The sequence below is a fragment of the Pecten maximus genome, chromosome 7 (genome assembly GCF_902652985.1).
Source record: "Pecten maximus chromosome 7, xPecMax1.1, whole genome shotgun sequence".
NCBI lineage: Eukaryota > Metazoa > Mollusca > Bivalvia > Pectinida > Pectinidae > Pecten > Pecten maximus.
Genome location: NC_047021.1, coordinates 6,441,506 through 6,459,413, shown reverse-complemented (window position 1 = coordinate 6,459,413; position 17,908 = coordinate 6,441,506). Strand labels below are relative to the sequence as shown.

The 17,908-nt window shown below is 37.9% G+C and overlaps 1 protein-coding gene across 3 annotated transcripts in view; it reads left to right on the top strand.

The window, feature by feature from the left end:
• The window catches only part of LOC117331449 (TBC1 domain family member 30-like), an 84,143-nt gene that overhangs the window by 47,811 nt on the left and 18,424 nt on the right, over window positions 1–17,908 (top strand). For all 3 annotated transcript variants that reach the window (XR_004533551.1, XM_033890167.1, XM_033890168.1), the window contains 2 exons: window positions 14,922–15,107; window positions 15,332–15,500. Coding sequence is in view for 2 of the 3 variants with exons in the window: in XM_033890167.1 (XP_033746058.1) it covers window positions 14,922–15,107; window positions 15,332–15,500 (355 nt within the window). In the remaining variant the exon portion in view is untranslated. The remainder of the gene's footprint in view (window positions 1–14,921; window positions 15,108–15,331; window positions 15,501–17,908) is intronic.

Below are 17,908 nucleotides of genomic sequence, written 5' to 3'. Positions count from 1 at the left end.
TATAGCAATAGGTGGACTCATAAAGGTGATATAATCCTTTACTTCTTATAGGATTAGTTCAAGAAGGAGGTTTAATTATAATTATCCAAAACAGTTGTATTAAAAGCGTTTAATAAGATGCTTGATATATCACAAGTCCAACGTCAGTGGGTAATTATATACATATAATATGTTCTGTTCTCATGGAATCAGATATAGGAGTGTTTCATTGTTAGAATGTTTCCAGAGACCGTTATAACCATAATTTTATTATATTATTAAATGTATATACTATTATAGGGTTACTCTGTAAGGCCCATCCCATCACTGTATATCTCCTATGGGCTAGTGTACACAAACTTATACAGCTAATTACTAAACTCTAGGAAGGCGATTTATTAGATCTCAAAATAATCAATAAAACTGTTATTAGGTTTAACCAGGTATTTACTGCTATAAATATGTTAGATCTCCATGAGGACACGGTGGAACTTAATTATCATCATATGGCTGCCTTTGATCAAAGCTCAAAATGAATTTCTGATATTCAAAGCATATATACCTTGGCATGATTGTGAAACAGTTCCATTTCAAATTAGTTCCGACTGATCGATATATGAGACATTAGAATACTGTCATGTGACAGGTAACAGTTTGGACTGACTCGGGTCAGCTAGGTGGTAAGAGAGGTATAGCTTTCACATCTACCCTTTAATTTTGTCTGATAAACTTTAAGTGAGATATTGGTTCGTTGAGTTGTACACAGGGGAGTCTGATCAACTTTAAGTGAGATATAATTGGTTTGTTGAGTTGTACATAGGGGAGTCTGATAAACTTTAAGTGAGATATTGGTTTGTTGAGTTGTACATAGGGGAGTCTGATAAACTTTAAGTGAGATATTGGTTTGTTGAGTTGTACATAGGGGAGTCTGATAAACTTTAAGTGAGATATTGGTTTGTTGAGTTGTACACAGGGGAGTCTGATAAACTTTAAGTGAGATATAATTGGTTTGTTGAGTTGTACACAGGGGAGTCTGATAAACTTTAAGTGAGATATTGGTTTGTTGAGTTGTACATAGGGGAGTCTGATCAACTTTAAGTGAGATATTGGTTTGTTGAGTTGTACACAGGGGAGTCTGATAAACTTTAAGTGAGATATTGGTTTGTTGAGTTGTACACAGGGGAGTCTGATAAACTTTAAGTGAGATATTGGTTTGTTGAGTTGTACATAGGGGAGTCTGATAAACTTTAAGTGAGATATTGGTTTGTTGAGTTGTACACAGGGGAGTCTGATCAACTTTAAGTGAGATATAATTGGTTTGTTGAGTTGTACACAGGGGAGTCTGATAAACTTTAAGTGAGATATTGGTTTGTTGAGTTGTACACAGGGGAGTCTGATTAACTTTAAGTGAGATATTGGTTTGTTGAGTTGTACATAGGGGAGTCTGATCAACTTTAAGTGAGATATAATTGGTTTGTTGAGTTGTACACAGGGGAGTCTGATCAACTTTAAGTGAGATATAATTGGTTTGTTGAGTTGTACACAGGGGAGTCTGATAAACTTTAAGTGAGATATTGGTTTGTTGAGTTGTACACAGGGGAGTCTGATAAACTTTAAGTGAGATATTGGTTTGTTGAGTTGTACACAGGGGAGTCTGATTAACTTTAAGTGAGATATTGGTTTGTTGAGTTGTACATAGGGGAGTCTGATCAACTTTAAGTGAGATATTGGTTTGTTGAGTTGTACACAGGGGAGTCTGATAAACTTTAAGTGAGATATTGGTTTGTTGAGTTGTACATAGGGGAGTCTGATCAACTTTAAGTGAGATATTGGTTTGTTGAGTTGTACACAGGGGAGTCTGATAAACTTTAAGTGAGATATACAGTCAAACCTCGATGATTCGAACTTCGTTGATTCGAATTTCTCGCTGTATCGAACTTTTTGCTTGGTCCCGAATTTCCTTACTATATAACGCTACTAACGAACCTATGCATGATTCGAATTTTTATAAATCGAAGTTTCCGATGTATCGAACTTTTTTCATGGCCCGTTAGCTATGATGTCATAGGTAATTGACATCTCATGATTCGAACAAAAGTTTACCTGTACTGACCACTGGACAGGTGTTGGTCGTGACCCCCGCGGCAAGATTTCACACTTCTCCCCTAGATGCCCTGACTGACAATAGGGATAACGATAGCGTGTGTTGTCACTCCCGATCATGGGGTTAATTAATAATCAGACCAAATTGATAGATAAAAGGGGTATTTAGAAGCCATGACATTTAATCACTCCGGTAGTCGTCTCTGATAATCTTTGCCGCCATTGAAATCAGCGGTCGGTGAGTAAATTTTACGGAACTATAAAACAAGTGGACCAATTTTAAACACAAACAATTAGCGATGTCTTCACTCATAAGTGTCACATTGCAAACTTATACATAAATATCCAAGTAAATCGATTATTTGTCATTCAATCATGCATTCTCCAACCGATCGGCATTCCGTATTTTATATGCATAACGTAACCGCACGTGTCTTTAGCAGAAAAGCCTAACGACTTACGTAAGTGTGCATTGTACTTATTTTGCTTTATCTGTTAAACGCGATATCAGTGTTTTGTAACCGATACATAGTTTGTTTAATTAATAAAATGCTTAGGTATAATTAATGAAAAGTATTTTTATTTTGTTCTGTTTGAGGTATAAATTAACTTTTGAGCCTGACAGGCGATGATCATCACGAAGACACCGAGGACATGTAACGTTAACATATATGGTCATTATCAAGAAAACATCGATCTATTGTCAACCATGAATAATTCGAAGTCCCGCTGTTTCGAAGTTTATCTGGTAGTCCCTTGAACTTCGAAACATCGAAGTTTGACTGTAATTGGTTTGTTGAGTTGTACACAGGGGAGTCTGATCAACTTTAAGTGAGATATTGGTTTGTTGAGTTGTACACAGGGGAGTCTGATAAACTTTAAGTGAGATATTGGTTTGTTGAGTTGTACATAGAGGAGTCTGATAAACTTTAAGTGAGATATTGGTTTGTTGAGTTGTACACAGGGGAGTCTGATAAACTTTAAGTGAGATATAATTGGTTTGTTGAGTTGTACACAGGGGAGTCTGATAAACTTTAAGTGAGATATTGGTTTGTTGAGTTGTACACAGGGGAGTCTGATAAACTTTAAGTGAGATATTGGTTTGTTGAGTTGTACACAGGGGAGTCTGATCAACTTTAAGTGAGATATAATTGGTTTGTTGAGTTGTACACAGGGGAGTCTGATAAACTGTAAGTGAGATATTGGTTTGTTGAGTTGTACACAGGGGAGTCTGATAAACTTTAAGTGAGATATTGGTTTGTTGAGTTGTACACAGGGGAGTCTGATAAACTTTAAGTGAGATATAATTGGTTTGTTGAGTTGTACACTGTGAGGGGAGTCTGATAAACTTTAAGTGAGATATAATTGGTTTGTTGAGTTGTACACAGGGGAGTCTGATTAACTTTAAGTGAGATATAATTGGTTTGTTGAGTTGTACATAGGGGAGTCTGATAAACTTTAAGTGAGATATTGGTTTGTTGAGTTGTACATAGAGGGAGTCTGATCAACTTTAAGTGAGATATATTGGTTTGTTGAGTTGTACACAGGGGAGTCTGATAAACTTTAAGTGAGATATAATTGGTTTGTTGAGTTGTACATAGGGGAGTCTGATAAACTTTAAGTGAGATATAATTGGTTTGTTGAGTTGTACACAGGGGAGTCTGATTAACTTTAAGTGAGATATTGGTTTGTTGAGTTGTACACAGGGGAGTCTGATTAACTTTAAGTGAGATATTGGTTTGTTGAGTTGTACACAGGGGAGTCTGATAAACTTTAAGTGAGATATTGGTTTGTTGAGTTGTACATAGGGGAGTCTGATCAACTTTAAGTGAGATATAATTGGTTTGTTGAGTTGTACACAGGGGAGTCTGATTAACTTTAAGTGAGATATTGGTTTGTTGAGTTGTACACAGGGGAGTCTGATAAACTTTAAGTGAGATATTGGTTTGTTGAGTTGTACACAGGGGAGTCTGATAAACTTTAAGTGAGATATTGGTTTGTTGAGTTGTACACAGGGGAGTCTGATTAACTTTAAGTGAGATATTGGTTTGTTGAGTTGTACACAGGGGAGTCTGATAAACTTTAAGTGAGATATTGGTTTGTTGAGTTGTACACAGGGGAGTCTGATAAACTTTAAGTGAGATATAATTGGTTTGTTGAGTTGTACATAGGGGAGTCTGATAAACTTTAAGTGAGATATTGGTTTGTTGAGTTGTACATAGGGGAGTCTGATCAACTTTAAGTGAGATATAATTGGTTTGTTGAGTTGTACACAGGGGAGTCTGATAAACTTTAAGTGAGATATTGGTTTGTTGAGTTGTACACAGAGGAGTCTGATAAACTTTAAGTGAGATATTGGTTTGTTGAGTTGTACATAGAGGAGTCTGATAAACTTTAAGTGAGATATTGGTTTGTTGAGTTGTACACAGGGGAGTCTGATAAACTTTAAGTGAGATATAATTGGTTTGTTGAGTTGTACACAGGGGAGTCTGATTAACTTTAAGTGAGATATTGGTGTGTTGACTTGTACACAGGGGAGTCTGATAAACTTTAAGTGAGATATTGGTTTGTTGAGTTGTACATAGGGGAGTCTGATAAACTTTAAGTGAGATATTGGTTTGTTGAGTTGTACATAGAGGAGTCTGATAAACTTTAAGTGAGATATAATTGGTTTGTTGAGTTGTACACAGGGGAGTCTGATTAACTTTAAGTGAGATATTGGTGTGTTGACTTGTACACAGGGGAGTCTGATAAACTTTAAGTGAGATATTGGTTTGTTGAGTTGTACATAGGGGAGTCTGATAAACTTTAAGTGAGATATTGGTTTGTTGAGTTGTACACAGGGGAGTCTGATAAACTTTAAGTGAGATATTGGTTTGTTGAGTTCTACACAGGGGAGTCTGATCAACTTTAAGTGAGATATAATTGGTTTGTTGAGTTGTACATAGGGGAGTCTGATCAACTTTAAGTGAGATATTGGTTTGTTGAGTTGTACATAGAGGAGTCTGATCAACTTTAAGTGAGATATAATTGGTTTGTTGAGTTGTACACAGGGGAGTCTGATAAACTTTAAGTGAGATATTGGTTTGTTGAGTTGTACATAGAGGAGTCTGATCAACTTTAAGTGAGATATAATTGGTTTGTTGAGTTGTACATAGGGGAGTCTGATCAACTTTAAGTGAGATATAATTGGTTTGTTGAGTTGTACATAGGGGAGTCTGATCAACTTTAAGTGAGATATAATTGGTTTGTTGAGTTGTACACAGGGGAGTCTGATAAACTTTAAGTGAGATATTGGTTTGTTGAGTTGTACATAGAGGAGTCTGATAAACTTTAAGTGAGATATAATTGGTTTGTTGAGTTGTACACAGGGGAGTCTGATAAACTTTAAGTGAGATATTGGTTTGTTGAGTTGTACACAGGGGAGTCTGATAAACTTTAAGCGAGATATGGGTTTGTTGAGATATTAATTTAACTCCATTTTAGTGTATACATCACCACTTACATACAAATGCACATCTGTATTGCCCTGTATTAGCCTGAAACCATCATAGTTACATGTGCCCTATGATATCTGACATATGTCTGCCCAGTGGTACGAATTAGCCTGGAGCCATCATAGTTACAAAAAAATTGTGCCCTATGATATCTGACATATGTCTGCCCAGTGGTACGAATTAGCCTGGAGCCATCATAGTTACAAAAAAATTGTGCCCTATGATATCTGACATATGTCTGCCCAGGGGTACAAATTAGCCTGGAGCCGTCATAGTTACATGTCCCCTATGATATCCGACATATGTCTGCCCAGGGGTACAGATTAGCCTGGAGCCATCATAGTTACATGTGCCCTGTAATATCTGACATATGTCTGCCCAGGGGTACAAATTAACCTGGAGCCATCATAGTTACATGTGCCCTGTAATATCTGACATATGTCTGCCCAGGGGTACAAATTAGCCTGGAGCCATCATAGTTATATGCCCTTGGGACAGTATATGTTTTTCTCAATTAATGATAGCTCTGATTTTAATCAGTTGTCCAATATCTAATGTTAGTTATGGCTTAGACTTCCTATGAATAATTGTTTAAAATATTTACTTTTTTCCCTTGAGTTATTTCAGGTTATTTGAAAAGGAAAACGTACATTGTATATGAATTTTAAAGTCGAAGGAAAGTTGTTAAAGAGTACCTGTAAGAGCTATTTCTAGATACTGCTTAGACTTTCATTGATGACTTTATTGCCAACACTTTCAAAGTCATGCAGTCTTAGCAAATCACACACTCAAATATTCCAACTGGTTTTTATGTTTTTATAGCTGCTGCTATATCACCTGCTTTTTACAACACAGGGATTTGTTACTGTGATCTGGTGGGCAATATTATATTTCCCAGGAAAACTTTGTATCAGCTGTCAGTGCAACAGCTGGTTGTGCAATGAATATGTATATATGTATGTATGTATGTATGTATGCTGGGAACATCAAACCTCCCATATCAATACACTTCTTCATTAATATAAGACTACATATAATGTTAATGGAGCTGAATCTTAATTTTATTGAAGTACAATAATTTCTTGGCTATTATACCGTTCACCATATATAGTCTATGATCTTTATCTGGCTGTAGATTTCACAGGGACTACATGTATATAAACATTTGAGATACGGTGTATTAAAGTGTATCCATGTAGCCACTAAACATACCTATGATATCTGGTAATCTGTTTAGATAATGTCTAATTGGAATATAAATTAAGAGTTGAATAACGCTCTCTAGTAATTTTGTCTTATTCTGATAAAAAACTAAATCAAGAGTTGGATTATCTGTAAGTGGGAAATAGCACCAAGTAGACATTGATTAAGAGACATACATGGATCAATATAAGATCTAAAGCTACCTTGGGTGAATAGTCTGTTGGCGGGTCTGAGGGGCCAGATCAATGGCAGAAAGTCCTGGACTTGTCAGAAAAATGGGCAATCTGGCATTTCAGGTTTTTATTTTAAAAGTTTGATCTTTACAGTTAACTGGTAACCCCTGATATGATGTAAATCCTCTCTTCTAATTTCAAATAATCAATCTGATTGTCCCACACAGAGAAATAATGGATGCTCCCTTCAAGATTTAATCAGTTTTATCCCTTATTATAATTACAGACACCTATAGAAGGCTGGAGTGAGATATAGGTGTGAAATAAAGGTGTGAGATAAAGGTGTGAGAAATAGGTGGGAGATATAGGTGTGAGATAAAGGTATGAGACATAGGTGTGAAATAAAGGTGTGAGATCAAGGTGTGAGAAATAGGTGGGAGATATAGGTGTGAGATAAAGGTGTGAGATATAGGTGTGAGATATATATAGGTGTAAGACATAGGTGTGAAATAAAGGTGTGAGATCAAGGTGGGAGAAATAGGTGTGAGATATAGGTGTGAGATAAAGGTGTGAGATATATATAGGTGTGAGATAAAGGTGTGAGATATATATAGGTGTGAGATAAAGGTATGAGACATAGGTGTGAGATATAGGTGTGAGATATAGGTGTGAGATAAAGGTGCGAGATATAGGTATAGGGTGTGAGATATAGGTGTGAGATATAGGTGTGAGATATAGGTGTGAGATATAGGTGTGAGATATAGGTATAGGTGTGAGATATAGGTGTGAGATATAGGTGTGAGATATATATAGGTGTGAGATATAGGTGTGAGATATAGGTGTGAGATATAGGTGTGAGATATATATAGGTGTGAGATATAGGTATAGGTGTGAGATATAGGTGTGAGATATATAGGTGTGAGATATATATAGGTGTATTTCCGGGCTTTTTTTCATTTGGTGGTTTTTTAATGTATCGTGCCCTATCTTTTTGTTTTCTTTTGGTTAAAAAAGGTGTAAGTCTTCTCTTTTGTTTCTTTTTTCAAATTTGGGTTTTTTTGGGGGGGTCCCGTCTTGTTGGGTTTTTTCCATTTCTTTTGGGGGTTTAACTCTTTTTGGGGTCTGGCCATTGGCTTTTTTCGCCTTTTTTTTGGGGGTTCTTTTAGTTTTTTTTTTTTTTTCTTCTTTTTTCCCTTTTGTTTCCCCTTTTTCTTTTTTTTCCCTTATTGTTTCTTTCCAAAATTTTCCTTTTCCTCTTTGAGTTTAAAGTCGTTTCTTGAATTTTTGGAAACCCTTTTATATTAGATATAGGGGGAAAGGTTGGTTTGGTTTTTTTGTGATTTTATTGTATAGGTTGTTGAATAAAGGGTATATATTTTTTAATTTTATTTTGATATGGTTATATTTTGGGTTTATTTGTTTTATTGTTTTTTTGTGAGATCGGTGGTGATTAAAGTGTGTGAGATATATCGGTGTGTGAGTCTCGGTGTTGTGGCTCTCTTAGTGTAGGTGTGGCTAAGTTCGGTGTGCGCTTCGGTTGTGCGCTCTAGGTGTGGCTCTCGGTGCGCTTCCTCTTGGTGTGCTCTTTCGGTGTGCCTCTCTGGTGTGCGCTCTCGGTGTGCGTCTAGTGTGTGTTTCGTGTGTCTCTCTCGGTGTGCGCTCTCGGTGTGCCTCTCTCTCGGTGTGCCCTCTTGTGTGCGCTCTCGGTGTCTCTCTCTCGGTGTGCGCTTCTCGGGTGTGCGCTCTCGGTGTGCTTCGGTGGCTCTCGGTTGTTTGTGTGCTCTCGGTGTGCTCTCGGTGTGCGCTTTCTCGGTGTGCGCTGTCGGTGTGCGCTTCGCTGTGCTGTCTGTCGCTGCGTGTGGCTGTCTGTGCTGTCGGCGACGTAGTGTGAATATAGGTGGATAGGTGAGATATAGGTGTCACTTTTCTTGCAGTAGTGTCTGACATTTATGTTCAGCTTTAAGGTATATTATAATGGCACCTGGTATATATTTGTATCTATATATAACCATCCTTATGCACATATTTCAGATTCACAATTTAAACTAAATTTTACAGTTAATTGGACTTTGTTAATTAATTGGGTCATATGTTAAAGTTTTCTGTTAAGCTGGGGGTTGAGTTTAATTACTCGCATAGTAATTGTGGTGTAATAACCAAACCTGGATCATACTTCCATCTATTCATGGGCATCCCTACACACATTTCAGATTTTTAATTCCACCTACAGTTTACCGTTAATTGAACTGTGTTAATTAGTTGTGCAATGTTTAAGTTTTCTGATTAGCTTGGGGTTTAGCATAATTTCTCAATTTTTATATTTGTTGAAATATATTGTAGCAATAGAAACATTTTGTGAAAATTTTAGGTAATTACAACATTATATACAATAAACACCAAATGATGACTCAATATAAATGATGACATGCGAGACAATTAACACCAAATGATGACTTAATATAAATGATGACATGCGAGAAAATAAACACCAAATGATGACTTAATATAAATGATGACATGCGAGACAATAAATTCTTGTGTGATACTTTCAGCCTCTTAAAGATATTGACACCTCCCTTTAGCGGATTCAGATCTTCAATAATGATGAAGTCTACCTGTTACTCCAGGGTTTTTGTGACATTTTCAGCCTCTTTGAGATAATGAAGTCTCCCTTAAGGGGTTTCAGGCCCTCAATAATAATGTAGACTGCCTGGGTAGCTAGGGTTTTGTGATATCTTCCTCCTCCTAGAGATATTATTGAGGTGTAGAATCATTGGCAGTATAAAAAACAGTGTATAATCATGGCAAGAAATATCCCTAGAATGGGTGTAGGGATGTAGCAGGCAGATGAAAATTCAAAAACATTTCATCTTTAAAGTAATCAATTGACCAGGAGGATTCTCTGAGGAAATAATTTGTACATTGATGCATGTATCATATATGACTTTTTAGTCGCTCTACCTAAACAGCTCATTGATTAGATTGATTTAATTTTATATAAGAATCAAAGACCCTGTTAAATTGTATACGTACATTAATATATATTGTAGATGAATATTAAATCTGACAGTGTAAATTAAAAAATCCTCTAACTGAGATTTTTAGAAAATATATACAATGTATATGAAGTTTCAGTTTTTGGAAATCATTTTTAAGATATTCCTTTATGATGACAGTATGTTGTAGTCATGATATCTAAGGAAATGCTGACATTTTAGTTTGTATGATAGTATGGGCATCCGATCCTATAAAAGATTGAGTTGCCAAGCGAGTTCTTATGGTGTTTGATAAAAAAAAGGACCACTTCACGACACCCATGGCCGTCCAAGGGAGCTGTCTGTCCCTGTGGACAGGCCGTATGGATAGGACAAGTCTCACCAGAGGGCGATACCGACAACGCCAGTCACTACAGTCGGTCCCCTCTTGTCACCTATAAACACAGCCACCAGCAATGAAGGGAGACACGGAACCTGTTAACCAATCAAGCCAGTTGTCACTCCTTTATGATCAATATATGTACAACTTAGCGACACATCTCGCAGCACATAGAGTTTAGATTTTTCCCCACAGCTTTTTACATATTATACCATTTACAAAACATGAACATGGAAATAGAAGAGAATTATCATAGAATGGTTGCAGTATTTGTAAAATAGAAGAAAAAAATTGCAATCTAGTTATGATACAAATGTGGAAGGCAAACAAAAAGTCCTGAAACATATGAAAATAAATAGAACAAATAAGACAAATACTGCTACCTTGGTCTTTGAGTGGAAGATCTCTGTACAGCTATATTGACAATAGAATTATCAGTTATATCCATCAGAAGACGCCTTGTCAAACTTCACCAAGTTAAGGTGATCAACACACAAATACTCCAGTGTTATGCAATATGTTTAGAAGTGCATCCTTGACCTCCCATAGTAGTCAAATAGACTACTGTACAACCACTATGCACACGGAAAGATGGATGGAGTAAAATTTGTATTTTAGATTAATTTATAATTTTGTTTTGAGAGTAATTGCTAATGTACGTCCATCTTCAGTGCTCTAATACATTTGTATGACCTCAGGTACAATTAATGTACGTGCTTCGTCGACCAGATCACATGGTGTAGAATACTTTTATAGTTGTGTTTGCACAAATGGTCAGTGTTGGAGAGAAAGCATGTACCAACAGACTTTAGATAGGGTCGGAGGAGTGTACTTGTCTCTAAACAGAGGACATACGGAAATGTCCACACTTCCTTGAATATGATTAATACTAGAACATACTTTTGTCATAGGAGGGTATCTTTTTATAAACTGAAACATTTTTACTTATTGTCAATACAAATGCAATCTGGTTGACAGATATATAGAATTGGGCGCCTGTAGTGTATGTTCATTTGAAAGAATAGCATTTTAAAATCAAATCCTATCTGTGATTTATTCCCAACCAATCCGACATACAGTACAAACCTTCACTGTCAGCTTTTAATTGCCTTTAAAGAATGTAATCAGCGCCATTTCTTCTACACCTTCCTACTTCAGAAAATATCTGTCATATCCTTCAACTTCCATTTCACCCTTCTGCCTAAATTGTCTCCAGAATTCTTATCAATCTTCATAATAACAACAATCAATACACATTATGAGCAAACAAATGCTACAAGGAATTCTTTTATTGATTTTTAGGGAGAATATATATTTTCAACATTTTGTCAATTGCTTTAAAATTGATGTTTGTAGCACACTCCTAAAACCTTAAATTTTTGACTTAAACAATACTTTACTATGTATCCTGGTATAACTTTTAAGATGAGAACCTGGTACTCCAAATCTATGGAACTAGTACAGTCTATACCCATCATCAGGTACTCAGGGTAGACTGTAGACCCTGGTACTCCAAATCTATGGACCTAGTACAGTCTATACCCATCATCAGGTACTCGGGTAGACTGTAGAACCTGGTACTCCAAATCTATGGACCTAGTACAGTCTATACCCATCATCAGGTACTCGGGTAGACTGTAGACCCTGGTACTCCAAATCTATGGAACTAGTACAGTCTATACCCATCATCAGGTACTCAGGTAGACTGTAGACCCTGGTACTCCAAATCTATGGAACTAGTACAGTCTATACCCATCATCAGGTACTCAGGGTAGATTGTAGAACCTGGTACTCCAAATCTATGGACCTAGTACAGTCTATACCCATCATCAGGTACTCGGGTAGACTGTGGACCCTGGTACTCCAAATCTATGGACCTGGTACTCCAAATCTATGGACCTAGTACAGTCTATACCCATCATCAGGTACTCGGGTAGACTGTAGACCCTGGTACTCCAAATCTATGGACCTAGTACAGTCTATACCCATCGTCGGGTACTCAGGTAGGCTGTGGACCCTGGTACTCCAAATCTATGAACCTGGTACTCCAAATCTATGAACCTGGTACTCCAAATCTATGGAACTAGTACAGTCTATACCATCATCAGGTACTCGGGTAGACTGTAGACCCTGGTACTCCAAATCTATGGAACTAGTACAGTCTATACCCATCATCAGGTACTCGGGTAGACTGTAGACCCTGGTACTCCAAATCTATGGAACTAGTACAGTCTATACCCATCATCAGGTACTTAGGTAGACTGTAGAACCTGGTACTCCAAATCTATGAACCTGGTACTCCAAATCTATGGAACTAGTACAGTCTATACCATCATCAGGTACTTAGGTAGACTGTAGAACCTGGTACTCCAAATCTATGAACCTGGTACTCCAAATCTATGGACCTAGTACTCCAAATCTATGGACCTAGTACAGTCTATACCCATCATCGGGTACTCTGGTAGCTATATATAGACTGTGGATCCTGGTACTCTAAATCTATGGAACTAGTACAGTACTCGAGTAGAATGTGGAACATGGTACTCCTAATCTTTTGTGCTTAAGGATTAATCAATACAGTATAATCCTTTCTCTGAAAAGCTTACCCTTTTTGGAATGAAGCCATAATTGAAAAAGTAGAATTGAAATTGAAGGTAAGATAAACTGAGTTTGATATAAGGTTATATATATGATACACTGGTTCTGTGTAATGCTCTTACAAACCAATCTTAAAACCCACTTGGATTGTGTTCTCTTCAAGTACAGAGACAGACTACATAAGGGAAATACATAATTGATCAGATTTGCTGTCTCACACATTATTGATTTTGAAGTAACTGATAAGATGATTGTGTTATTTAAGTTGATGGAAACCATGTCTGACTAGGACCAAGTGTTGTCAATATGTGTGAAAGATGTACATGTAGATGTGTGAGTAATATACAACACTTTATTGTAAGAGGAGTATGTGCTACACAAACTATCTGTAAGGCTGGCAGAGTTATATTGCATGTAACATATATAACACTGGAATTGTGGGTAATGTAACACTGGACAGTGTTCAAAGTGGCGCCTATTTTAGTGGCCATGGTGCCTTAAATTCACCATTGGTGACCAGTTATTGACCTATAAGGTGCCTGCATGGCCCCTAAAAAATCATGTAAATTTGCGATTGTGTTAACTCCTTCAAAGGTTGCAGTCAATGCTAAAATGACGCTCACAATTGAAAAAGTTACAGAGATGTTTTACTATACTAAAGAATTAAAAGATTTTTTTTTATAAGTTGAGACAACTTGGCCGGCGATTAACTTTTCCAATTGGCATCTAGATTTTATGACTTGGTAGCCAAATAGGCCACCTGGTTAAAATATCCACTTTGAACCCTGCTGGAAATGTGAGTTATATGACACTGGGACTGGAGTTTTGGATAACGTAACTCTGGAATTGTGGGTAATGTGCACTGGAATTGTGGGTAATGTAACACTAGAATTGTGGGTATAATGTAACTCTGGAATTGTGGGTAATGTACACTGGCATTGTGGGTAATGTAACACTAGAATTGTTGGTAATATCATGGGATATTGTGGGTTATAAGACACTGGGACTGGATTTTAGGATAATGTAACTCTGGAATTGTGGGTAATGCAGCAGTGGTTTGTGGGTAATGTGCACTGGAAATATAGGTAAATGTAAAACTAAAATTCGACTTTTGGGTAAATGTAAAACTGAAACTGGACTTTTTGGTAAATGTAAAACTGAAACTGGACTTTTGGGTAATATAACACTGGAATTGTGGGTAACGTAACACTGGAATTTTGGGTAACATAACACTGGAATTTTGGGTAATGTTACACTAAATGTTGACAATGTAACACTGGGACTGGAGTTTTCGATAATGTAACTCTGGAATTGTGGGTATAAAAAGTAACACTAGAATCGTGGGTAGATATAAAGATGGAACTGGGATATTGAGTAATGTTCAACTGGAATTGTGGATAATGTAACACTGGAATTGTGGATAATATAACACTGGGAGTAGAATTGTGGGTAAAAACTGAAACTGGACTTTTGGGTAGTATTACACATACTGCATTTGTGGGTAATGCCTCTCTTGAATTGTGGGAAATGTAACACTGGAATTGTGGGTAATATAACACTGGGGCTAGAATTGTGGGTAAAAACTGAAACTGGACATTTGGGTAGTATTACTGTGGATAATGTGACTGGATTTGTGGGTAATGTGAAACTGGAACTGGAATATTGGGTAATGTTAAACTGGAATTATGGGTAATGTTAAACTGGAATTGTGGGTAATGTAACACTGGAATTGTGGGTAAAGCAACACTGGGACTGGTATTGTTGGTAAATGTAAAACTGGAACTGGAATTTTGATGATTTACTTGATAGACCTGTAGTTGTCTAACTTGTCTGCCCTTGTTCATGTTGGTAGTTGCTTGTTTTATTTAGTCTGCCATTGTACCTTTAAGTTGTTAACATATTTCTAAGTTGTCTGCCCTTGTTACCTGTAATTGTCTAAACCTGTCTGCCATTGTTCACTTTGTTTAACTTAGTTGTCTGCCCTTATTTACAGGACCTCCACAGAACAGGCTGCAGTGGATTCAGTGGTCAGGATAACGACGAGGACCGTGCTGTATTGAAGCGAGTTCTGTTGGCCTATGCTAGATGGAATAAGACTGTGGGTTACTGCCAGGGTTTCAATGTCATTGCAGCTCTGTTACTGGAGGTCATGGAGAGAAAGGAAGATGATGCTCTCATGGTAAACTTTACTTTGGACTGGTTTTACAGAAGAAACAAAATTATTCTTATATGATGTATTAGTCACAACATCTGTATGAATTTATAATGTCATGGATGTAACATAGTGTTGTTTAAGCTAATTCTATTATAGAGGAACTGTCTGTAATCCTAAACACGTTTGTTTCCTCCTTTGATATGTACTATCCTATAGCTATATATTTTACTGATGATACTGTTCACTAGGTGATGATCTACTTGATCGACCATGTGCTACCCGACAGTTACTTTGCTAACAACCTGCGTGCCCTGTCAGTGGATATGGCAGTGTTTAGGGACCTGCTCGGACTCATGTTTCCCAAACTTTCCAAACACCTGGATTATCTGCAGTACGCTGCACAGGACAAGACCACAGGTAAGGCAAGGGCAGAAGCATATATGTCTGGTGTCATTATAAATTAATAATTGATATATAATATCACCTCTTTCTATACTCTTCTGTTTCACCATTCTTTCTTGACCTTATTAATGGGACATACAACAATTCTAAATCAAACCTGTTCCCATCTAATATAGACTATCCAACACCAGTAAACATCAGCCAACATCAGTCTGTGTACTAGTGGTAAACCAACCATATCTATTACTATACATCAGATTTACCAACAAAATTCATGATATTTAATATCAGGTGACTATCCCCACAGACATGACATCGGGTCTCTATCCCCACAGACATGACATCAGGTCTCTATCCTCACAGACATGACATCAGGTGACTATCCTCACAGACATGACATCAGGTGACAATCCTCACAGACATGACATCAGGTCTCTACCTCCAGACATGACATCGGGTGACTATCCTCACAGACATGACATCAGGTCTCTATCCTCACAGACATGACATCAGGTGACAATCCTCACATACATGAAATCAGGTGACTATCCACACAGACATGACATCAGTTGACTATCCTCACATACATGACATCAGGTCTCTATCCTCACAGACATGACATCAGTTGACTATCCTCACATACATGAAATCAGGTGACTATCCACACAGACATGACATCAGGTCTCTATCCTCACAGACATGACATCAGGTCTCTATCCTCACAGACATGAAATCAGGTGACTATCCTCACAGACATGACATCAGTTGACTATCCTCACATACATGAAATCAGGTGACTATCCACACAGATATGACATCAGGTGACAATCCTCACAGACATGACATCAGTTGACTATCCTCACAGACATGACATCAGGTGACAATCCTCACAGACATGACATCAGTTGACTATCCTCACATACATGAAATCAGGTGACAATCCTCACAGACAGGAGTTGCCTGTATCTGGTGACTGTCTTTGTTATCCTGGAGTTGCCTGTATCTGGTGACTGTGTTATCCTGGAGTTGCCTGTATCTGGTGACTGTCTGTGTTATCCTGGAGTTGCCTGTATCTGGTGACTGTCTGTGTTATCCTGGAGTTGCCTGTATCTGGTGACTGTCTGTGTTATCCTGGAGTTGCCTGTATCTGGTGACTGTCTGTGTTATCCTGGAGTTGACTGTATCTGGTGACTGTCTGTGTTATCCTGGTGTTCCCTGTATCTGGTGACTGTCTGTGTTATCCTGGTGTTCCCTGTATCTGGTGACTGTCTGTGTTATCCTGGAGTTGCCTGTATCTGGTGACTTTCTGTGTTATCCTTGAGTTGCCTGTATCTGCTGACTGACTGTGTTATCCTTGAGTTGCCTGTATCTGGTGACTGTCTGTGTTATCCTGTAGTTGCCTGTATCTGGTGACTGTCTGTGTTATCCTGGAGTTGCCTGTATCTGATGACTGTCTGTGTTATCCTGGAGTTTCCTGTATCTGGTGACTGTGTTATCCTGGAGTTGCCTGTATCTGGTGACTTTCTGTGTTATCCAGGAGTTGCCTGTTTCTGGTGACTGTCTGTGTTATCCTGGAGTTCCCTGTATCTGGTGACTGTTTGTGTTTTCCTGGAGTTTCCTGTATCTGGTGACTTTCTGTGTTATCCTGGAGTTGCCTGTATCTGGTGATTTTCTGTGTTATCCTGGAGTTGCCTGTATCTGGTTACTGTCTTTGTTATCCTGGAGTTGCCTGTATCTGGTGACTGTGTTATCCTGGAGTTGCCTGTATCTGGTGACTGTCTTTGTTATCCTGGAGTTGCCTGTATCTGGTGACTGTCTGTGTTATCCTGGAGTTTCCTGTATCTGGTGACTGTGTTATCCTGGAGTTGCCTGTATCTGGTGACTGACTGTGTTATCCTGGAGTTGCCTGTATCTGGTGACTGTCAGTGTTATCCTGGAGTTGCCTGTATCTGGTGACTGGCTGTGTTATCCTGGAGTTGTATCTGGTGACTGTCTGTGTTATCCTGGAGTTGCCTGTATCTGGTGACTGACTGTGTTATCCTGGAGTTGCCTGTATCTGGTGACTGTCAGTGTTATCCTGGAGTTGCCTGTATCTGGTGACTGTGTTATCCTGGAGTTGCCTGTATCTGTTTACTGCCTGTGTTATCCTGGAGTTGCCTGTATCTGATGACTGACTGTGTTATCCTGGAGAACAGGTTGTAGCTGTGATTGCCAACACTTCTGACTTGATATTGATCAGGTTTGTGTGGGTGTGACGTCTTCTAATACATTTGACTGTTGCCATAAATTCTATCAATCTGTATCATCAGAATACTTTATTTCACCAATAGTGAATTGCAAATGTTCCAAATGTATTCAAAGATGACCAGATAAACTACAAACACTTGCCTTTCAGAGAGGAAAATAGAAATCAAACAAAATAA